This window comes from Caretta caretta, chromosome 4, assembly GCF_965140235.1.
Source record: "Caretta caretta isolate rCarCar2 chromosome 4, rCarCar1.hap1, whole genome shotgun sequence".
Taxonomy (NCBI): domain Eukaryota; kingdom Metazoa; phylum Chordata; order Testudines; family Cheloniidae; genus Caretta; species Caretta caretta.
The window spans coordinates 111,316,271-111,340,016 of record NC_134209.1 but is presented as its reverse complement, the minus strand read 5'-3'; the positions used below and the strand labels follow the sequence as shown (position 1 = coordinate 111,340,016).

General features: G+C 46.4%; 1 protein-coding gene and 1 long non-coding RNA gene across 2 annotated transcripts in view; both read right to left on the bottom strand.

Annotated features, from left to right (window-relative positions):
• Positions 1–6,252: 6,252 nt before the first annotated feature.
• On the bottom strand, positions 6,253–11,441 carry LOC125636083 (zinc finger and SCAN domain-containing protein 29-like). Its single transcript, XM_075127983.1, is given in 4 exon segments — positions 6,253–7,220; positions 8,344–8,583; positions 9,272–10,197; positions 11,382–11,441. Coding segments are annotated over 3 exon segments (840 nt in total). The 5' UTR covers positions 9,860–10,197; positions 11,382–11,441; the 3' UTR covers positions 6,253–7,208.
• Positions 11,442–15,859: 4,418 nt separating this feature from the next.
• LOC142071781 (uncharacterized) overlaps positions 15,860–23,746 on the bottom strand; it is a 134,973-nt gene continuing 127,086 nt past the window's right edge. Inside the window, exon 3 of the long non-coding RNA XR_012667975.1 lies at positions 15,860–16,777. This is a non-coding gene — a long non-coding RNA (uncharacterized LOC142071781). The remainder of the gene's footprint in view (positions 16,778–23,746) is intronic.

Sequence of the window (23,746 nt, the reverse complement as noted above, 5' to 3'; positions counted from 1 at the left end):
ACTTTGTTGGTTAGCCATGGTGGCACTTTTTTGGTCCTCTTACTGTATGGGGAGACTTTGGCAAACCAGTAAAGTGTCTGAAACCACTATTGCTAAAAGTAGCCAAGTCAGCAGGCCATAAATTGGCCATGCAGTGGCCTTAGCTTAACCAAGGCAGGAGGGGAGTGGGTTTTGGGTGCCACAGAAAGGGCAGCTTGACCCAGTATCCTTCCTGCTAAGAATGTTGAAATTGCTGATATATGTATGTTAGAAAAACAGGGAGCTTGTCTATATGTGCCCTCAGGAATGTGTCTGTCAGGGTCTCAAGGCATGCACACTCTGGAAAAAAAAAACATATCTGTTTAATTGATGACCATAAGGAAACCTCTTGCTTGACCTTTAAAAACTGCTTGCTTAGCAAGTTTTCTTTAAGTGATATGTCTTGTATTACTAATGTATAAATAAGGGGGAAAAGTTTTAGGTAGCCAGACTCTTTGGGAGGGTTTCTTCAGGGACACTCACTCTGGATGCATCTTGGGGTCCCCACTGGCAGACGGAAGTTTGGCCAATGGAAGCCTGTCGCTGTGCCACTCGAGAGTCACACTCAGCTTTGGTAATTATCGAGGGTTGGGGGTGTATTACTAACCTATTGTGGACGTGTGTAAGTGCTTGAGACTAAGTTTAGCTTTAAGTAAAAGCACTCCTGTGTTGTCCTGTTTGTGTCAGCCATCTATCGGTTGGACAGCCGTGTCTCCCTGGATTTATTTCCTGACACCACCTTGCACAAAGTAAAAGTTACCAAGAGCTTTGGATTGAAAGAACCCTAGGTAACATTACTATGTTTTTGATTTGGGGCATACATTTAATTTGAACCTCTGTTATGGTGTTTGTAAAAAGTTTCCATGCAGCTTCCTCGTTTTTGTGTAGTTCCCCTTTCTGAAGTTAAATGCTACTGTGATGGGATCTTTTGGTATTCTCCTCCCACCCCCAAGGATCTTAAATTTTATTATATTATGGTTGCTATTACCAACCGTTCAATGATATTCACCTTTTGGATCAGATCCACTTAGGACTAAATCAATAATTGCCTCTCCCCTCGTGGGTTCTAGGACTAGCTGCTCCAAGAAGCAGTCATTTATGGTGTCAAGATACTTCATCTGTGCTTCCCATCCCGAGATGACATGTACATATAGAATATGGGGATAGTTTAAATCCCCTGTTATTACTGGATTTCCTGGGGGAGAGAGGGGGGGGCGGTAGCCTCTCTAATCTCCCAGAGCATTTTACCATCACCATCCTAATCAGATGATTGGCAGTATATTCCTACTCCAATATTCTTATTATTCGAGCATGGAAATTCTATTTATTCTATGGTATACAGTAGTTTGATTTAGTTAAGATTTTTACTCTATTTGACTCTGTGCTTTCTTTCACATATAGTGCCACTTCCCCACTAGCATGACCTACTCTGCCATTCTTATACATTTTGTCCCATTGATTATCATCATTCTACCAAATTTCTGTGGTGCCTATTATACCATATCTTCATCTAATACCAGGCACTCAAGTTCACCCATCTTAGTATTTAACAAGCATAGCCCTTCTAGGAAGAAACATCTACATCCATGTGGGCCTCACTAGCACTATGGCACCCTGTGAAAGCATAGAGCTGTAGAGCCAGATACCACTGACAGTGTTGGCTAGGGACTGGCTCTGTTGTTTGCAGCCATTTCAGAGGGGTATAGGTACTGACACCCCCTAGACACTCCTAACACCTACAGCACCTTTTACCACTCAGGAGCCCACTGAACACCATTTCTACTCCCATAGGGCACCCTAACTCCCACATCACCCACCTACTTGCCAAGAGCTACTTCCTAAACCTCCTTAGCTAAACCCCTAGCTCCCTCCACCCTCACAAGAAACTCCTAATGCTCCCCCAGCACCACCTACTCCTGAAACCCCTGACTCCTCAGCATCCACCTACTTGCCCTCCCAGCACCCCCTAAACCTCACTTTTTCCCCGAAGAGCCCCCAACCTGCCCAAGAGCCCCCTAGCTCCCACCTAGCTCTCTACTCTCTCTCCCACCTATCCCTCATGTCTCCTAATGCCCACAGCACTCATCTACCCCTCTCAACTCCCCCACCCCCACAACCCTCCATCACAGTTTGAGTAACTGCACCCTGTATCTCCTCTTCCATGATCCACTCCAGGAGTTCACAGTCAGGTCTCTAGTCATCACGTGTCTCTGGGCAGGGACCCTTGTCCTGCTACCTTCTGAGTGAGGGACGGTTTTAATAGCCCCCCTGCCTTACACTGTGATCTTCTCATAAACTCAGTCAGCCTAATGGCCAGGTGACTGCCCTTTGCTTTCTCTCCAAGAGCTATGACCAGTGTATTACCAGCTGTTACAAGTTACCACACAGCTCTTTCTACACACGCACATTTATTCTTAAGGTAAAAGGGTATGGAGAAAACTTAAAGACAATAAACATTCCTTTGAACAGGCTAAATGTTTACCAGAGGTCACCCATCAGTCTTATGAGGCCCTAGTAAGCCAAAGTGTTTCCAGCCCTTATGTAAGTGGAAACAGGGGCTGAATGAACTGAATGACAGCTAGCTGGGAGGGGGAGACACTTCAGGAGCAAACTGTATTGACATGTTTCAGAGGAACAGCCGTGTTAGTCTGTATTCGCAAAAAGAAAAGGAGTACTTGTGGCACCTTAGAGACTAACCAATTTATTTGAGCATGAGCTTTCGTGAGCTACAGCTCACTTCATCAGATGTATACCGTGGAAACTGCAGCAGACCAGCAGATAGAGCGGTGTTGTTCAAAGTGATCAACTTTGGCTGGTGTTGGGTTACAAATCACTTTAGTACTGAATGCAGGGATAGTGACATGCTGTTATCAATGTTGTTGTCTTTATTGTATGAATAAAGGGGAGCAGAACTGTGCTCAACCTGTCCCAAATAAAGGAGTCAGCCTCAGCACTGAAAGTAGGGTTGCCAGGTGTTCAGTTTTCAACCGGAACGCCCAGTCGAAAAGGGACCCTGGTGGCTCCGGTCAGTACCATGGACCCGGCCATTAGAAGTCCAGTTGGTGGTTCTGTGGGTCTAAGGCTGGCTATTCCCTACCTTTCCTGGCACTGTGCTGCGCCCCAGAAGTGGCCAGCAGGTCTGTCTCCTAAGTGTGGGGGGAGGGGCCCAGGGCTCCATTAGCTGCCCCTGCTCCGAGCACCAGTTCCGCACTCCCATTGGCTGGGAACCATGGCTAATGGGAGCTGGGGGCGGTGCCTGAGGGCAAAAGCAGCGTGCGGAGCCTCCTGGCTCTCCCGCCCCGACCAAGGAGCTGGACCTGCTGGCTGCTTCCGGGATGCAGCGAGGAGTCAGGACAGGCAGAGAGCCTGCCTTAGCACTGCTGCGTCACTGACTGAGAGCTGCTCAAGGTAAGCCCGAGCACCAACCCCGAGCCCCAAACCTCTGCCCCCGAACCCTCCCCCCCGAAACTCCCTCCTGTACCCGAAACCCCTCATCCCTAGCCCCACCCCAGAGCCCACAACCCCAGCCAGCCCTCACCCCCCATGCACCCCAACCCCCCCCAGCCCAGAGTCCCCTCCTGCACCCCAAACCCCTCATCCCTGGCCCCACCCCAGAGCCTGTACCCCCAGCCCAGAGCCTGTACCCCCTCCCACACCCTAACCCCCTGCTTTAACCCACAGCCCCCTCCCATATTCCAAATATCTTGCCCCTTCCCACCTGGAGCCCTATGCTGTACTCCCAACCCCTCATCCCCAGCTCCACCCCAGAGCCTGCACCCCTAGCTGGAGCCCTCAGCACCTCCTGCACCCCAACTCCTAAAGTTTAGGCACAGAGTCAGTAGCCCAGCAAAGCAGCACAAAACAGACAGTGCAGCCTGGTGAATATGGCCCTTAATTTACGATTTACCAATTAGTTTGGAGGGCTAACAGTGAGACCAGTGATATGTGTAGAGGAGAGGGGAGAGCCAACTCCCTGAATCCCAGTATCTTTGGGTATGTCTATACGCCATAGTAAACCCAGCTTAATGACCTACACATATAAACCTGCTTGTCTAAATGAGCAGCCACATTGCACTGGTGTTCATGCCTAATACTCATGCTGGCATGACCATGCTGTAGGAGCCGGCACATCAGACACTGTGGCTTTTGCGGGAGAAGCCTTGGCTTCTTAGTGCCTTTGCTAGCTGTAGGGCTTGGTTCATGGTGTAGCATGGGAGGACTTCTCTGTCCATCCTTGCCCTTAGCTTGTCAGCATAGCCAGCTGAGACAGGGAAGGGAAGAACAACCTAAGGGCATCCTGCCTCTTGAAAAAAGGTTATTAAACTTTGGAAAATATAAGCCAAGACAGAAGCCATCTTTGACATCCATCACTAGACAAACACAAGAGAACAGAGCTTGTGCAAGCTGGGAAAGATGAGTGCTTCAACCAATGGGAGGTTGAAGTCTCTGGAAACTGAATACAGATGAGAAACCTGCTTAGGCAAATATCTTTCACTTAGGACAAGGGATGCCAGCATCCTGTATTTCTGCAGAAGGTCATGACTGAGGGAAAGTTAGCCATGTGGGAAGAATGAAGATTGGAGAGAAACCATCTTGAACAAAGCCTGTACATTGCTAGATTAAGTTCTAGGTGTGCATTCTCACTTTGTTTGTACCCATTTCTATCTTTATTCCTTTTACTTGGCATTACTTAAAGTATGCCTTATTGTTAATAAAATTGTTTTATTTTTTACTACAAACTAACTCAACACTGTGTTTGAAGGGAAGGGAGGATTTGCCCCAGTTAAGTTAGTAAGCTGTAATGTTTGTGTCTCTTTAAAGAAGCAACAAACTTTATAATTTCTCTGGTGAGGGCTGGACACTTCAGGGCACTAGCTTTTGGGGAAATTCTGGACTGGGAGTATGTCGGGGTCATCTTGCTAGTTGAAACCCAGGGTGGAAGCCCGAGTTGGGCTATAGTTAGGCTGCTGGGGTCAACAGTTGCTGAACCAGGGCTGCCTAGCACACAGACACTCAGGGTGTGACCTGCATGCTTGTAGACTGGCTGTAAGCTACAGTAGTATGGGGCCAAACACTGGAAGTTTTCATTGGTGTTACCATGTGTAGGGCTGCACATGTTGGGAATTAGAGTTTCTAAGGGTACATCTACACTAAAAACTTAAGTTGACCTATATTAGGTCGATTTACACATGGGTCTCAAACACGTGGCCCACAGGGTTATTTTCTGTGGCCCGCCAAGCTCCCCATGCCCTCTCCCCGGGAGTTATTTCCTGCGGGCTGCCAAGCTCCCCTCCCCCCAGTACGCCATGTCCCCGTTCCTCTGCCTACCTCCAGGTTGGAATGGGGGCGGGAAAGGGGTGGGAAGAGGTGGGGCAGGGGTGGGGCCTAATGGAAGGGGTGGAGTGGGGATGGGGCCAGGGGGGCTTTTGTACCTTTATATGAAAAGGTGTCAGTGATGCGGCCCTTGGGCCAATATACTAGTCCTCATGTGGCCCTCGTGGTGATTCGAGTTCGAGATCCCTGATTTACAGCATGTCCACAGTACCCTCTTTGGGTCAGCGGTGCACATCCTCATGAGGCGCGCTTCCACCGAACTAAGAGGGGCAGCTGAGAGGCTGGCTGCCCGCTCTTCCCTGCTGGGAGAGGTGGGGGAAGCTGCCCAGGGCTTCTCTCCTCCCTGTTCCTGAGAGGAGCAGGGTCCAGGCGCCCGGGCTTCTCCCAGCCGGGAGCGGGGTCCAGGTGCCCGGGCTTCTCGCTCAGCTCCCAGGTAGGAACAGGGTCTAGCAGGGTCCATTCTTGCACGGGCTCCCATCCGGAGTGGGGTCCAGCTGGGCTCTAGCTGCCTGGCTTTCTTGTTAATTTCACATCTCTGCTGGACAACAGAACTAACAGCCGAGGTAAGTAATACAGTGTCTACACAGACACAGTGTCACCCTAACATAAGGTGGAGATATGTCTGTGTACTAGGGCACTTACATTGATGGGACAAGGCTGTAGTGTAGACAATGACATAATTAGGGCAACAAAAGCTGCTTTATGTTGACCTGTGTAGCATAGACCAGGCCTCAAATTACCAAAGGAGAGGTAACCTCAGGAAGGGGCAACACTCACCTCTTAGAGTGAAAGACTGTATGCTAAGACTCCTGGATTCTGTTCTTGGTTCCGCCACTGAATCCATCTCTGGCTCTGGGGATTAGTACTTTGGGAGAGGTGTGAATAAGGACTGCAAAACCCTTTGAGACATTTATTTATCTCATTTATTTGAGATATTTAATTATGTACAAAAACAAATGTTCTTTAGATATGAATCCTGTGGCATCTCTGGAGCAAGAACTGTCTTTGCCTCTACTCTGGGAGGCCCAGAACATATTCTGGCACTGTGATCCACATACAGCTAGGAATTATTTCAGGAAAGTTCCAATGGTCCATTTTGGCTTTGGACTCTATTAATTTAATGGACAGACCAGACCGACATACAGACCATCAGAACGGTCCCTGGATAAGACACCAACCCCGATTCAGAGGGCCTTGTTTCTATTTCCAGACCTGCTGTTTACTTGCTCACAGTTTGTCATGTGTGCAGTCCCCAATGGGACACAAGCTCAGGGATCGTGAGGAAGCATTCCCTGCACTCTGTGCACTGGTAAGGTTTCTCCTTTGAATGTATTTTCTGGTGGATGACAAGGCTGGGGCTGCGTGTGAAGTGGTCGCCACACACTGCACACTCAAAAGTGTGCTCCCCACAGTGCATCTCCTGGTGCTGGGTCAGTGCTGAGTTGTGATTGAAGCTCTTCCAGCATTGTGCGCACTTGTAGGATTTGTGCATTCGCTGGTGCTGGAGAAGGTTTGACTTGCGACTGAAGAGTCTCCCACACTCAGTGTACTGAAAAGGGATCTGTTCTGGAGAGGTTTTCTGGGGAACTGTGATGTCTTTGAGGTCTCTTACATCTCCCCCATGGGGAGTGGGCTTACTGCAGCTCTCCCCGGGGGCTTTCCCTGTTGACTCTCTGAGCTGTGCTGGTCCCCACAGGCTTTTTCCAGATCAAGATTCTGAGACACGCTCCTCTTCTGACCTCTTGAGTCCTGGTTTTGAGATATGCTCCTTTTCTGACCTCCAGATGACATCTTGTGCACTCCGATTTCCTTGAGCGCTTCCTGCCAAGGATTCACTTCCTCATCTTCAGTCAAGATCACATCAACTGCTGAAAGGAAAGGGAAAAAAAAACCCACAAGAGAATCAAAATATAATCAGGTTCCTTGGGAGAAAAGAAACCAAAGAAAAGTGGAACTGTAAAGGATCTGTCACAAATTAAACCCAACAACCTTGACTTGAACCCTTCCAGCTTTCTTTTCCTGGAATACAGTTATCCAAGTAGTAGCATAAGAAGTCTGATGTACCAAGGCAGCTGTGTAAACATACACAGATCACACTTGATAATAATAGAACATTTATATTAGGGTGTATATGTACCTATGTAGGCACATATACCTATTATTTATAGTTACAGAGGCACCAACCAAGATCAAGGCCCCACTGTGCCAAACACTTCACAGACACCTGGTAACACAGATCGGGGCTGCACAGACACACTGTTAAAAGGTGGGGTAAAACAGGTAAGCTGAAGTAGGATACTAATACATCCACCTACCTCAAAGATCTTTAAGATCAGGAGGGAGCATTATGACCATCTAGTCTGACCTCTTGCATAGCACAGGCCAGTTTCCTCTAGCTCAGTCAAATATGCCGTAGTCACCCAGAAGTTATGCACTCAATGCAAAAATCATCAGGTGATTTTTCAGCCTGTCTCATTCTGGAGGCCAGACGAGATGGTCACAATGGTTCCTTTTTTGCCTTAAAATCTGTATATTATGACCATCTTGTCTGACTGACTCTATAATACAGGCCAACATCAAGCCTGTTAATTTGGGTTTGAACTAGGTCATAACTATCCCTCTCGATTCCCAGAGCAGTAACAGCAGCAATTCAAGCTTCTCTACTTCATCCCCCTTCATGCAAACCAATGCTGATCGGCTCTGGAGGCCAGGGGAAAATCTGTGTTCGTAACCCACACTTTCCTGCTTCTCTCCATAGAGGCGTTAAGAACAGGTCAGTTGTGATGGTGGATTTGGTAAAATGGGTACCTGGAGTTTCAGATGGGCTGACAAGCAGCTATCAGATTGGAATGGCTCTCACCTGGGCCAGAGCCAAACTTGGGCCATACTGATAGGCCCGTATTACACTGCTAATCCTCTGCAGCTAGCCAGTGCCCCACATTCCCTCCCCCTACGCTCAGTCCTAGATATTCCCCTCAGATGCCTCCACACCTCATCCTCTGCCATATCAGGTTTATTATCCATTTTCTGGAGGGGCTGGAGGTCCTCTTTGGAGACAGAGGGTGGCTCATACTGGGGTTCCAGGGGTTTGCTCCATATCAGTTCCCCTTGGGATATATGCTCCAGATTGGGCTGTGGCTGTTCCAGCTGGGAGGCAGAAGATTCCGATAACGCTCTAGAGGATGCCATCTTCTCTGAGGTCACTTCTTCAACCTTGAAACGCACCATGACCTGGGAAAGAGACAAACATTACAGTGAATCTAGGGCTCACTTTCGAGTCAGGTCTGAAAGAGCCACTGGGGAGACAACAGGAAATGATGGACCAGGACATTCTCCCATGTCCCTGTGATTTAGGGGTGCAGCAGTGGGGGAAATGGCTGAAGTGTTGATAGCCAGAGATTCTCTTTGGCCAGTTGATGGGACCAGAGAAATTTAGCCATGACAGTGAGATGGGGAGCTCTGAATATTAGACCAGCAGGGCTGTCCTGCATTCAACTACCTCAGGGTAATACCCTCTACCACAGCAGTTCTCAACTGGGGGTCTCCCAACCCACAGGGCAGAAGAAGTCTGGTGGGGCAGAAGCCTGAAGCCCTGAGCCTCCTGTTCAGCACCCAACAGTCAGTGTTGGTCTGGAAGTGATTGGCAAAATTCCCAAAACCTCATCTAAGTGCCCACAGTTATCAGGGGCACCTTCTTGAACACAATGATATGGCACCATGGAACCAATTTCTCTCCTGAGAGCTCCTGGCTGACCCAGATAAATGGGTCCTGATTGTTGCTCTTTGGGCAAAAAGCAAAGGTGGCAGCATTTACAGGGCCTACCTAAGAACACAGAGAAATCCCTATCATGGCAAGAAGAAGGCCTCACAGCCTGATATCCCTCCAGTTCCCTCACCCTTCAGGGTTCAGTGATCTCACCTGTAGCCCCCGTCTCCCAGCCTCCGGCTGTCCCAGTTAGAAACCCTCTGCCAGGGCCACCACTTCAGTGCAGGTCTCAGGGCCATGTTTCCAGATCCAGTTCTGCATTTCCTCTGGCAGGGTGGTTAGGAATTGCTCCAGGACCAGCAGGTCCATGATCTGCGTTTTGGTATGGATCTCTGACTTCAGCCAGCAATGGCAAAGTTCCTGGAGTTGGCTGTAAACCTCTTGGGGCCCCTTGACATCATGGTAACAGAACTGCCTGAAGTGCTGGCGCTGCATCTCTGGGCTGATGCCATCCTCTTGCAGGATGGCTGCCTTCACTTTCCCATAGTCTCTACTGTCTCTGGTGTCCAGACTGATATAAGCCTGTTGGGCTTTTCCTCGGAGGGTTGGTAAAAGTCGTGTCACCCATTCTCCTCTAGGCCACCGGCAAGCTTCAGCCACTCGTTCGAAGGTAGACAAATAGGCCTCAGTACCATGCCCCTGCGTGAGCTCTGGCAGCTGCCGGTTTTCCCATGCAGGGGCCAGAGGGGACTGTATATCCTGTACAACATCCTGGCATTGTGTGTCCTGATACTTTGCCATGTCCAAGTACCGTGGCTGATTACAACTGTGCTGGGGACCCACCTGTCTCAGTAACTCATTAACAGGCCCTCACTGAACCACAAGGCAGAATTTTCCAATTTATTCTAATCCCCTCCCACATTTCAGAGCCAACTATGTTGTGCTCTTGGCCCTTACGGTGGGGCGTCTGTGTTGGGGGGTGAAATTTTCCCCCAACTCCAATCTGTGCTGGAGTTACTGAGCCTCAGTCTTCCATAGCTGATGAAGAATGACATCTGCTCTTACACTGGGCCCTCTTTGGGCTAAAACAGCTGGATTGACCATAGGCAGCCAAACTGAAGTCTAGCAAAAGGTACCACCTGAATGTTTCACATGGAAAGAAGAATTACAACAGAAAGAGACCATACTTTTGACACTGGTGTTGCCAATCCTCATCCTTCAAAAATTATGCATGTCATGAAACTGGCTTACCAACAATGACTTTTAACAAAAAAAATCATTTGGAAAAAAATTGGTTGACTGGAAGTTCAGATTGCTCGACAGGTAACCAAAACACACAAGGCATAAAAATTCAGCATTCCATGATTTATGCAACACAGATGACATGCTGTCAACCTTACACCACAGTGATATGCATTAAAACATTGGTACCAATTGCGGAGCGTGGCGAGAACGGGAAGAGAAAGGGGGCGGGAGAGTTGCGGGAGTCACGACAGCTCGGTTCTGTGCTGGGCTGTGGGAAGGGCGTGGGGGCTCTTGGCTGGCAGGAGGGGCTGGGGGTCGGAATTCCTATGTCCTGCCCCCAGCTATGGGAGGTGAGTGGGGACTAGTAACAGGGAGGGTGCGCTGGGGGTCAGGACGGTTGGATCTGTCCCCAGCAGTGGAAGGGGACGAGCGGCTGCAGGGAGGAGTTGGGGGACACCTGGGCTCTGTCCCCGGCTGGGGAAGGCGGGACTCGGTCCCCCCTGCACCCTCCGCCTGCCCCGTGCCCGGGGAGCCCGCCGGGGCCAAGCTAGTCACAAACCTGGCAGCGCCCAGCCGCTTCCCGCCCAGCGCCGCCGCCGCCGCGTGCGGCTCGAGGGAAAGGAACCGCGCATGCGCAAAGCGATCTGGGATGACTGGCGCAGGAGCCCCGAGCCGCCCAGCCCTTCCCCGTGGGCTGCGGCCGCAGGCGGAGCGTTGCCCCGAGCGCCGCCGCCGGAGCTTCTCCTCGCGCCCCAAGGACCCTCAAGTGCCCCAGCTACGCCCCAGGACCCCCCCACTGGCCCAACTCCGTGCACCCGCTACCCAGCACCGCAAGGCAGCGGCTGCCTAACCCGCCAGCAGCCCTTGTCGCTTCTCCCCGGCGTGCCCGCTGACTCGGCCCAGCCCCCACGGGGGCGGTGATAACCCTTATCCCGTGGGTGGGCATAGAACTGTGGGGCTGGAAGGGACCTGGAGAGGTCATCCAGTCCCAGCCCCCTGTGAGCAGGCAAGCCCAGGGAAACTAAACAACCCTCCCCCCCCTTGTTGAACCGGACTTTGAAACCCTCCCGTTTTCCACCTGCTTGTTGCTGGACTCAGGACTCTCTCCGCTGTGTAGGGTTACCAACTTTCCAGTCACACAAAACTGAACATCCTAGCCCCGCCTGTTCCCGAGGCCCTGCCCGCTGCCCCGCCCCTTCTCCGAGGCCTTGAGCCCAGCTCCCTACATCCCCCCTCCCTTGGTGGCTCACTCTCCCCCACCTTCACTCACTTTCACTGGGCTGGGGTTGGGGCGTGGGCTTACCTTGGGGGGCTCCCGGTCAGCGGGGCTAAGGCAGGCTCCCTGCCTGTCCTGGCTCTGCACTGCACCCGAGAAGCAGCCAGCAGGTCCAGCTCCTAGGCAGGGGGGCCAGAAGGCTCCACATGCGGCTCTCGCTCGCTGGCACCACCACCCCAGCTCCTATTGGCCATGGTTCCCAGTCAAAGGAAGTGCGGAGCCAGTGCTCAGGGCGGGGGCAGCACACGGAGCCCTGTGCTCCCCCCGCCTAGGAGCCAGACTGGCTGGCCACTTTAGGGCACAGTGCCAAGACAGATAGGGACTAGCCTGCCTTACCCCTGCAGCACCGCTGACTGGACAAATAGTTCCTGTCTTACATACCACACTCCCATTAATACACCCCAGAATATCAACCTTTTCCACAACTGCATGATAAAGCTGACTCAGTCATTTTGTGCTCCACTATAACCCCTCATCCTTTTCAAAAATACTAACACAGTTAGTACCCATTTTGTTGCAGGGCATCACTGCAGGGGAGGTTATTTCTGAGTTTATATTTGTTTGGGGAAAATTACAACATCCCTGTAATTTTTCCCTGTACATTACCAATATGTGCTCTTAACCCCATCTTAATGCAGCTTTTTGTCTGGGAACTGTATAATATTCCACAATTTACTTCTGGGTGAATACTGTATCACTGTGGATGCACAGAATTTATATCTCCCACGGTTTTCTTTGCTTCCCTGCAGAAAAATGACTTCTGATGGGGAAGCAAAAGGAAACTTCAAGAGTCCCAGCAGCTCAGGCAGGCCAGTTTGGACACCTGGAGCAGCCCTGGGCCCTGGGGGTGTAGGGCTGGGCAGTTGTGCGTATGAGAGACATTCTGTCCCTCTCGTATGCTGTTGCGGCATGCTCGGTATGGAGGGGCGGGGCTTTGGGATGTTGCTGAGCAGGTAGGTGTAGGGCAGGCTCTGTCCCCTCAGGCAGAGCAGAATGTAGCAGCCTGCCTTCTTAGTGAATTGTTCTTAGTGAATTGTTCCCATTGTCTTTGTTAATCCCCCTTGTCATAAATATAAAGGGAAGGGTAAACCCCTTTGAAATCCCTCCTGGCCAGGGGAAAGCTCCTCTTACCTGTAAAGGGTTAAGAAGCTAAAGGTAACCTCGCTGGCACCTGACCAAAATGACCAATGAGGAGACAAGATACTTTCAAAAGCTGGGAGGAGGGAGAGGAACAAAGGGTCTGTGTCTGTCTGTATGCTGCTTCTTGCCAGGGACAGAACAGGAATGGAGTCTTAGAACTTTTAGTAAGTAATCTAGCTAGGTATGTGTTAGATTATGATTTCTTTAAATGGCTGAGAAAAGAATTGTGCTGAATAGAATAACTATTTCTGTCTGTATATCTTTTTTGTAACTTAAGGTTTTGCCTAGAGGGGTTCTCTATGTTTTTTAATCTAATTACCCTGTAAGATATCTACCATCCTGATTTTACAGGGGGGATTTCTTCATTTCTATTTTTATTAAAAGTCTTCTTGTAAAAAACTGAATGCTTTTTCATTGTTCTCAGATCCAAGGGTTTGGGTCTGTGGTCACCTATGCAAATTGGTGAGGCTTTTTATCCAACATTTCCCAGGAAAGGGGGGGTGCAAGTGTTGGGAGGATTGTTCATTGTTCTTAAGATCCAAGGGTCTGGGTCTGTAGTCACCTAGGCAAATTGGTGAGGCTTTTTACCAAACCTTGTCCAGGAAGTGGGGTGCAAGGTTTTGGGAAGTATTTTGGGGGGAAAGACGCGTCCAAACAGCTCTTCCCCAGTAACCAGTATTAGTTTGGTGGTGGTAGCGGCCATTCCAAGGATAACGGGTGTAATATTTTGTACCTTGGGGAAGTTTTGACCTAAGCTGGTAAAGATAAGCTTAGGAGGTTTTTCATGCAGGTCCCCACATCTGTACCCTAGAGTTCAGAGTGGGGGAGGAACCTTGACACCCCTGAAATATAAAACAGGTGTAAAAGTTTTAAAGCTCTTTTACATTTGCAGAGTGTAAAGGAGTCTTATTGTAAGCACAGAACGGCTTATAAATGCTTATGGTGCTTTAGTGATTAGAAGTGGTCTAAATTTTTGGACTGAAAACATTTCCATAATTCCCCAAGGAGTAACAATTGCTCTTTCTTAAGTGTCAGACTATGTCTGGCTTCCGCATGGATGTTCACAGGAGATGGAGGACACAAGGGACCTTCCCCAATTTGAGGCAGCTGGTGGGAATTCAGCACAGAGCTGCTTAGTGCTGTCAGGACTTTCCTGGGGCTCAGGTGCCAAATGTGCCTTGGGGATTTTAGTGGTGGAAAAGTAGGTGCCTAAGGACTTTAGACATCTACTTAGATTGTGAACTCCTTGGGACAGAAACAGTCTTTTTGTTCTGTGTTTATACAGCACCTACCTAGACAAATTGGAGGATTGGGCCAAAATAAAGAGGTTCAACAAGGACAAGTGCAGAGTCCTGCACTTAGGAAGGAAAAATCCCATGCACCACTACAGGCTGGGGACTGACTGGCTAAGCAGCAATTCTGCAGAAAAGGACCTGGGGATTACAGTGGATGAGAAGCTGGATATGAGTCAGCAGTGTGCCCTCGTTGCCAAGAAAGCCAACAGCATATTGGGCTGTATTAGTAGGAGCATTGCCAGCAGATCTAGGGAAGTGATTATTCCCCTCTATTTGGCACTGGTGAGGCCACACCTGGAGTATTGCGTCCAGTTTTGGTCCCCCCACTACAGAAGGGATGTGGAAAAATTGGAGCGAGTCCAGCGGAGGGCAACGAAAATGATTAGGGGCCTGGAGCACATGACTTACGAGGAAAGGCTGAGGGAACTGGGGTTATTTAGACTGCAGAAGAGAAGAGTGGGGGGGGGGATTTGATAGCAGCCTTCAACTACCTGAAAGGGGGTTCCAAAGAGGATGGAGCTCAGCTGTTCTCAGTGATGGCAGATGACAGAACAAGAAGCAATGGTCTCAAGCTGCAGTGGGGGTGGCTTAGGTTGGATATTTGGAAACACTATTTCGCTAGGAGAGTGGTGAAGCACTGGAATGGGTTACCTAGGGAGGTGGTGGAATCTCTATCCTTAGAGGTTTTTAAGACCCGGCTTGACAAAGCCCTGGCTGGGATGATTTAGTTGGTGTTGGTCCTGCTTTGAGCAGGGGATTGGACTAGATGAGCTCCTGAGGTCTCTTCTAACCCTAATATTCTATTCTATGATTCTACCACAGTGGGGTCCTCGCCTATGTCTAAGGCCACTAGGCACTATGGGAATAAAAATAATAATACAGTGCAAGTGGCATATGAGTAGGGATTATGTGAATGCCAGTGACATCCATCCCCCTTGGGAATCCTACCCTCCCTTGCCTATCACTGACAAATAACTCGTCTCTACTGTTATAATATATACACACATATGGACACAATCGAGAGAATAAAGTGCTATATTTGTATAGTTCCTTTATATATAAGGAAAATTTAAAGGATAGCTCATAAACCAGAATAGTATTCATGCAACAATGATTTTAATACATGAAAAAGATGGAGTTTAACAACATTGTCTTCTTTTGATCATAAACAATTCAATTTGACAAAGCTGATGCGTCTACATCGTTCAAAATAAAGTTTATTTCCAAAGCACATGTGGGAAGAATGAAGTGAGGCAATCGGCATCTAATTGGTACTTTTAACCAAACAGATAATCTATTTTACCTGTATATTCCTATCTATCAGAATGACTGGAGTACATAAATATTATAATCATGGCATAATAATGGTGACAGTTATTAATTTACCATTGAACAGCTGATGTGGAGAAGACAGATGTTTAACTAAACTTCTTAACAACTAATATATTCATTAGAGAGAAGATGTACATATGGCTCTGAGGGGGACAAAATAGGCTTCTTCTGAAACACAATAGTTAATCCAGAGGTAAATTTGTAGCATGGAATATGCATATCTTTATTTCAAAATTACATGCATGGAGCTAATAATATATTTCATCGTTGCAGGTCATTCTTTCTCAAGCTGAGTAGCGCCTTACTGGAGCTGGTTGAAATTTTTCAGACAAGGAGATTAAAAATATGTTTCAAAAATGTTTTAAAATATGGCTTTTTAGAAAATGAAAATTTATGAAAAAAATAATCTTTTTAGAAATTTTTCAATGTTTGTGAAAATGTTGTGAACATTTTTATTTATATGAATTTAAAGAAAAAAAAAACATTAAAACCAAAAACTTGGCCTGTTTCAAACCTGAATAAAGGAAGAACCAAATTTTTTGAAATCTTTCACTAATGTTTTTAAGAATAGATTTACATGTTACTCCATAAGGAGTTCCACTAAATTTACTTGGACGCTCTGTTCTATAAAAGGTGCTACTAAATGTGAGGGAGATTCTCCACAACATAAGGTGCCCTAAGTGCTTCATATAGACTTACACTGAAATTCCACCTCTTGGGTAACATGCAGCACCAAGTTGGCAACCAGAATGCAGCACATTAATGTGGGAAGGGGAAATGCTCACTGAGGAAATTAAGGCAAACCCCTACTTTTATAATAATGCCATAGGAATTTTGATATCTGCATAAGGATTGTTGTTCATGATTTGTTTAGAGGCCACAACCAAGACTGGAGCCCCATTGTGCTAGATACATAGCAAGAGCGTCCCTGCCCCAAAGTCCTTGTAGTCCAAATAGACAAGACAGACAAAAGGTGGAAGAAAAGAAGAATGAGACTGAGGCACAGAGAGAATGACTTGTCCATGGCAACACAGTTTGCAAAGATGGTCATTTAATTCAGTTCTCCGTAACTGAAATAAATACATCTACATAATTGAATAATCCAGTAATTTAATCCAGAATGAAGGACTATACCTTGGACACCAGTAACTCTGAAAAGGATGTAGGGGTCATAGTGGACATACAACTCATCCCGAGTTGCTTCTTCAAGTGGCTGTCCATATGTATTTCACTACTGATGTGAATATACCTCATGTGCTGGAGATTGGAATCTTTTGGCCATCCATGTCCACCAACCCACTTTCACCCTAAGCATATGTCTACACACACATAAAAGATGTGCAGCATAGGCATGGTTTGATCAGGTCATCTTGACTTGGGCTTCTGGGGCTCAGTACAGCAAACTTTTTGTGATCAAACACCTGTACATTCCTGTGGAGGTAAACAACATTGATATTGATTAGTAGATAAAGTAGCTACCTTACTTTGAAAATACAAAGAGTTAAAATTGTATTTGTAACCCTTCTGCCAGGCCGAGTTGATAGCAGCAAGGGCCGGGTTCAATACACAGGGGTTCCCTCTCATCAAAGCAAATGCAAAACTGGCTCGAGCGCCCACCCAGTGACCTGGGAAAAATCTTACACACACCCCTGGGCACCTCAAAGAGGCAATACTTCCCCTCTCGCAAGCACAGAGTCTTGGTGTAGCAGAGAATCTTTAACAACATGGGGTAAACAACATCAGCATTAAATTAGGAAACCACCACAACTAGGGTTCATCAACCAAACCATGAGCAAAGACCCACCACAACAAATTGGGCCATGTCCTTTCCCTCGGGTTCTTGAGTCCAAAAACCCGAAAGTCTCTTGAGTCCAGCAACCCAAAAGTCCAGCCCCGGAGTTCAAAAGTTCATCTGCAGAGTGTTACTCCCCAGTCTGGGTAAAAATGTGTGGGGGCTGGGGGGAGAAGAGAAGAGGTAAGGGGTACCTTACATGATCTGAAGCTGACTGCCCCACAGCTCCATAGGGATTCACTCCGCTCCACTCCACCAGCCATCCCACAAACCGCTCCGCAAGGAGCTCCCGCCATCTCACGAACTGCTCCGCTCAGCAATAGATCTTCAGGCTCCCCACTATTTAACACAGTGCTCAGTAATTTCTACTTGTAGTAGTGGGAGCCTCAGTGCTGGTGCAATTGATGTTTCAGGCCCTCACAAAGGGGCCTACACCACCAGCTACTAATACCTGTCCCCAGCTTCTCTCAATTCACAGAGTTTTGGGACTCACGTCCCTTGCCTAGCGAGTGCTACTTAGTTGATGGCAAGTCCCTCCATCATAACAAAAGGTCAAGTACAGTTCCACTGTCCTTGTTTCCCAAAATCAGGATAATAACAATTTATTCTTCCTGCCCCAATAACAGAGACACTGGGGATCCCACAGCAGCCAAAGTGACCATTTGGGCAACTATGGGCTCATTCTAGGCGGGGTGGGTGTGTCTATGCAAATGAGATCAGCCCCTGAAGTTCTTTTCCACAACTTGCCACACCTCACCACCAGATGTCAGGGTGGAGCTCATCCTGACTCTGCTTACATCTTAAAATTATACATTTATTGAAATGTGTCTGAACTTTTGTTAATACTTTTATATAGCCCTTGTCATCCTGAGGTCTCATTCAGATTATATATTAAGCACCCACCAGCCACACCTGTTTTGTGGTGCCAACAATCAGCTGTTTGGTAGCTGGTGGGAGGTGCTTGGAGGAGGGCTGAGTGCAGCGAGTGGGTGGTGGGCCTCAGGGGAGGAGGCAGAATGGGGTTGGGAAGAGGCAGAGTCAGGGCGGAGCACCCACGGGGAAAAATAAAGAAGCCATAAATAAAGCCACAGCGCCTTTGAACCCAGCAGCATTGCCCAGCAGTAGGGGAACTCAGGCCATCCCTATTCCACCCCAGGGCTCTGTGACTGGACATGCAGCCTGGAGCAGATGCCCCCCACAAGCCTGTTCCCTGGGTCACTGCCTACCATAGCCTCTGCCAGTCCAAAGTCACAGCAGAGTCTGCTTATGGGCTCATCAAGTGTGTACGTGGCAGGGGTCTCCCTGGCAGTGATCTAGAGCTCTTCTCCATCAGTCTTAGTCTGAAGTTCTCAGTCGCCACTAGAGCCTTCAGCATCAAAGTCTGATCTGGTCAGGTCAGTACAGGGCTCCCATGGCCTCTCTGCAGGAGCTATTGGTGTAAGATTGCTCCTTCACTATGTCCACCGCAACTGAACTAGGCCACTCCTTTTTGAGCTTTGCCTCCACTGCAAGCATGCCCAGCAGGTGCGGCTGGGTAGGGCCTTCTGGGCCCACAACTGATTGTTAACCCTTGGTTTGCCAGTATGGGACTTATACACCCCATCACAGATGGCTATATTTACTTTTTATGAACTATAGTTCTAATGTCATAACAATCTTAAGGATCCATCATTTATCCCAGGTCAATTGCACTACAGATCCTACACCAAAGACAACTAAGGTGACCCGACAGCAAATGTGAAAAATTAGGACAGGATGTGGCAGGTAATAGGAGCCTATATAAGAAAAAGGCCCAAAAATCAGGACTGTCCCTATAAAATCATCTGCTCACCCTAAAGACAACACTTGTAAGCCAATCCTATGAACTAACTGGAGATTTATTAACTAGGAAAAAAAGTTATTTACAAGGTGCAAGCAGGTAAGCACACACATACACAAAGGAGTTCCAGTTTTAAGTTTCAAAAGGCGATAGAAGCTTCTATAATAAGCATGTTCTATATCCTTTAGGGCTAACCCTGGCCAAGTGGCTGGTGATCCCTTCCTTATGCTTAGAAATTGTGCCCTTCCAAAGGCCAAGCAGCAGAGAAATACAGTCTCCTCTTGTTAAGAATTTTTAATCCCTACCTCCCAGAGGTCAAGCTGATTGGATGAGTCCTCTTCATGGGTGGGGGAAAGGAATGCAATTAACAAAGTCTGTGTTCTTTGAAACCAAATGAGCCATTGTGAAACCTTAACAGGCCTTCTTAGTGGGAAGGACCTAACAACAATTGTAGGAAACCAGCATTATACATTAAGTAATCTTCCTTTCTTGTTTGATGATTTACACAATCTCAGAGAATTACAATACAAACCCTTAATACAACCTTATAACACGGGGTACAGATGCTATAAGTGAGATTAATACATGCAGCATCCTACAGGCATATCAGAAAGTCTAAACACTAAACACATTTTTATAAATTTAAGAATGCTAACACAGGTGAGCCAGACTAATTCAACTATGTTGAATTCTTTGAGGGGGGCAATAAGCATGCGGACAAAGGAGATCCAGTGGATATAGTATATTTAGATTTTTCAGAAGGCCTTTGACAAGATCCCTCACCAAAGGATCTTAGGCAAAATAAGCAGTCATGGGATAAGAGGGAAGGTTCTCTCATGGATTGGTAACTGGTTAAAAGATAGGAAACAAAGGGTATGAATAAATGGTCAGTTTTCAGAATGGAGAAAGATAAATAGTGGTGTCCCCCCAGGGATCTGTACTGGGCCCAGTCCTATTTAACATATTTATAAATAATCTGGAAAAAGGGGTAAACAGTGAGGTGGCAAAATTTGCAGATGATACAAAACTACTCAAGATAGTTAAGTCCCAGGCAGACTGGGAAGAGCTACAAAAGGATCTCAAAAAACTGGGTGACTGGGCAACAAAATGACAGATGAAATTTAATGTTGATAAATACAAAGTAATGCACCTTGGAAAATATAATCCCAACTATACATATATAATGATGGGGTCTAAATTAGCTGTTACCACTTAAGAAAGAGATCTTGGAGTCATTGTGGATAGTTCTCTGAAATCATCCACTCAATGTGCACAGGCAGTCAAAAAAGCGAACAGATTGTTGGGAATCATCAAGAAAGGGACAGATAATGAGACAGAAAATATCATATTGCCTCTATATAAATCCATGGTACGCCCACATCTTGAATACTGCATGCAGATGTGGTCACCCCATCTCAAAAATGATATATTGGAATTGGAAAAGGTTCAAAAAAGGGCAACAAAAATTATTAGGGGCATGGAACAGCTTCCGTATGAGGAAAGATTAATAAGACTGAGACTTTTCAGCTTGTAAAAGAGACAACTACTGGGGGATATGATAGAGGTCTATAAAATCATGACTGGTGTGGAGAAAGTAAATAAGGAAGTGTTATTTACTCCTCATAATACAAGAACTAGGGACAACCAAATACAATTAATAGGTAACAGGTTTAAAACAAACACAAGAAAGTATTTTTCATGCAACGCACTGTCAACCTCTGGAACTCCATGCTAGAGGGTGTTGTGAAGGCAAGTATTATAACGGGATTCAAAAGGGAACTAGATAGATTCATGGAAGATAGGTCCTTCAATGGCTATTAGCCAGGATGGGCAGGAATGGTGTCCCTAGCCTTTGTTTGCCAGAAGCTGGGATTGGGTGACAGGGCATGGATCACTTGATGATAACCTGTCTGTTTATTTCCTTTGGGGCATCTTCCATTGGCCACTGTCAGAGGACAGGATACTGGGCTTGATGGACCTTTGGTCTGACCCAATATGGCCATTCTTATGTATATGTCAGTGTCCAGTTGAGGCTGGGGCTATGGCATGAGCTGGCAGCTGGTCTGCCAGTGTCACTCAAGCAATATACATATTATGGTGGTAATATGGACACTTATACAAAAATTGTCAGAACCCTTTAAACATGTACACCTATTCACAGCTAATGAATTGAGGAAGACAAAATGTAAGGCAAAAATGGGAATAAGAGAAAATGATTGGAAAGTAGGAGACAAGGTCATGCTTCTGGTAAATGCGGTATCTGAGCATAACTTATGTCATAAATGGCTTGTTCCCTATTAATTGTGGATAAATTAAGTTAATCTGTGTAGGAAAGTCATGTTACTGGGAGCAAGAAAAATGTGAAAAAAGTTTATCATGCTAACCAACACAGATTGTATCAGGGAAAATCCCTTCCTTCTGCAGAAACTAATATTGCTTGTTGCTGATCTTGACGTGTGGGGTTGCTTGGGGCCAGCAGTAAACAAACAATATAGTTCCACCTTTCCCACAAGCTGGTGGAAGGATCAGGAGGTGGCAACATTCTTCTTTCACAAATATATGATGGGAATAGGTTACCCAGAATAGTATGGCATGGAACAACTTTGAGACAAATTTAGTATGGACTAATGACTGTAACACAAAACGATGCAGCCATATATGGAACGAGTAGTCGGATATGAAAATAATGCCTCCCTGTTACTTAAAAGCCTAATGCATGAAGGTGGAGGACTGTTTAATGTAACCTTAACAATTCCTAGAATGGATTGTCAAGTAACTCCTGTCGCACATACAATCTGTCATGGAGATGGTAAAGGATCCTCCAGCTACTGTACCACCCATACCTACTACAATGTCAGGCAAGATTATGGTTGCCTCTGCTCCTGTAAGGCGCACTGATGTAGAACCTGGACCACTGAGCAATTTAACTAGTACCTAAATACTTGGAACTTTCCTTACCATTATACAATGTATGTGTATATTGGTTTTAAATCTCTCTGGCTCTGAAATATGGCTGAATTTGGACAGTGTGTATTTTCTAATGTTTTGTTGTTTTTTGCCTCTTTGTTGGTAGATGAGGTGCCATTGTATCAGAACTGTGCTCATTGCTGGAAAAACAAGTGCATCACAGACTGGTATCTTTCAGATCAGTAACTTTGAAGTTGAGATGGAATTGTTGGCTCTATTTCAGGTTTATTTAGTTCAAGAATGTCAATTTCGAATACAGCAGAAGATATAAAAAGCTACTTTGAGCACCCTATTACTGAGGAAATTGATAGTCTTGCAACTGTGCAAAGGTATGCTGCGCTTAATACTTGTGATTGATGAGGCACAGATGTTTTCTGTGTTTGATAATGATCTAATGGGAGAAACTCTTAGCTTATCAGGATCTGCTCATTACAAATGTTTTCTGTCATAATGACTTGGTTACAGGTGTCTTTAGCTTATCAGTTAGATAAGCCAGATACCATCATGAGCGCTCCATGGGTCAATAGGTCATTTTCTGGGTCTCTTTTTCTGTAAGCATTCATGGTAGATAAGGGGGAAGTTTCGGGGTGTTAGGAGTGAACTGAGTTGCAAAGTCATTTCTCCAGAATGGTTTGGTAAATATAACCTTCCTTTCTGAACTGTGCTGCAGTTGATCTTTGACTAATAATCTTTGATTAATAAAATTACAGTTCAGTCTGATAATATGAGATGTCAAATTACCATCAAAATTGGAACCTGTAACAGAAAAAGCCTTCTCAAATATTTGTGCATATACATTCCACTATAATTAGTATTAAAATTTTCACTGATTGCCACTACCACTAGCAGTACAGCCACGCACCATTGCCAACTAAGGCTATTAAATAGAGCTGGGTTCACAATAAATAAAGTTGTGACTCCAGTCCTGCAACTGGTTTTCTGCTTGCATGGAGAACTATTGATTAACTGATGAATGCAGCTATTAAAAATGAGGAACATTTTTCACAAAGCAATTTTACCAACATTTACAAAAATATTGACTGGCTCTACTGACAAATCACACCACACATGCATTAAATCTGTAGTACAAAGAGGTGTGGTCTATTGCTGTGAGCAGAAGACTGATCTGAGGATCTGTGTTTGAACTGAAGGAATAATTGGCATTGCCTTTTTAAAGATTATGGGGAAAGCAAAATGACCATTGACTCTTAAAGAGAGGGAGCACAAAAGGCGAGTTGAGAATAGAATGGAGTAAAATACAATATGACAAAAATCCTGCTGGACAGGGAAATGAAACTGCAAAAGGAATGGCCAAGATGAACAAGTTGCTGAGCATGGAAACAGAATTAGGAGTGGGTAGGTTCAGCAGACAGAAACTGACTATTAGCATATAGGCAGTCAACTTTATAGCATGTTTGGGCTGGCAAACCTCACAGAATGTTAGAGGAAAAACATTAAGAATTCAAGCCTACCATTTCCACAAATTATTGAAAGCAGCAAACCAGGCCTTTCAGTTGGAAGAGAGAAAAAAATAGGGCTAGACACTAGCCCCTTGTGGAGTTATGAGAGTGTTGCGAGGCATTGTGGGGACAAGAATTGCAGGGATGAATCTGAATCAAGGCCTGGTTTCATGTGATGGGTTAATGGGCTGTACGCTCATAAATCCTGAGTGGCATAATTTAGGCATGCCAAAAATGTAACAATTGAAAAAGACAAGATTGGGGGAGGAAGAGGGAGAATCATTCCAGAGCTGCTTTAAAATGGACTGTGAGTATTTGTCAGTGACAATAAGAAGAAAATGGTTCAGACCAAGAGCCCTGGG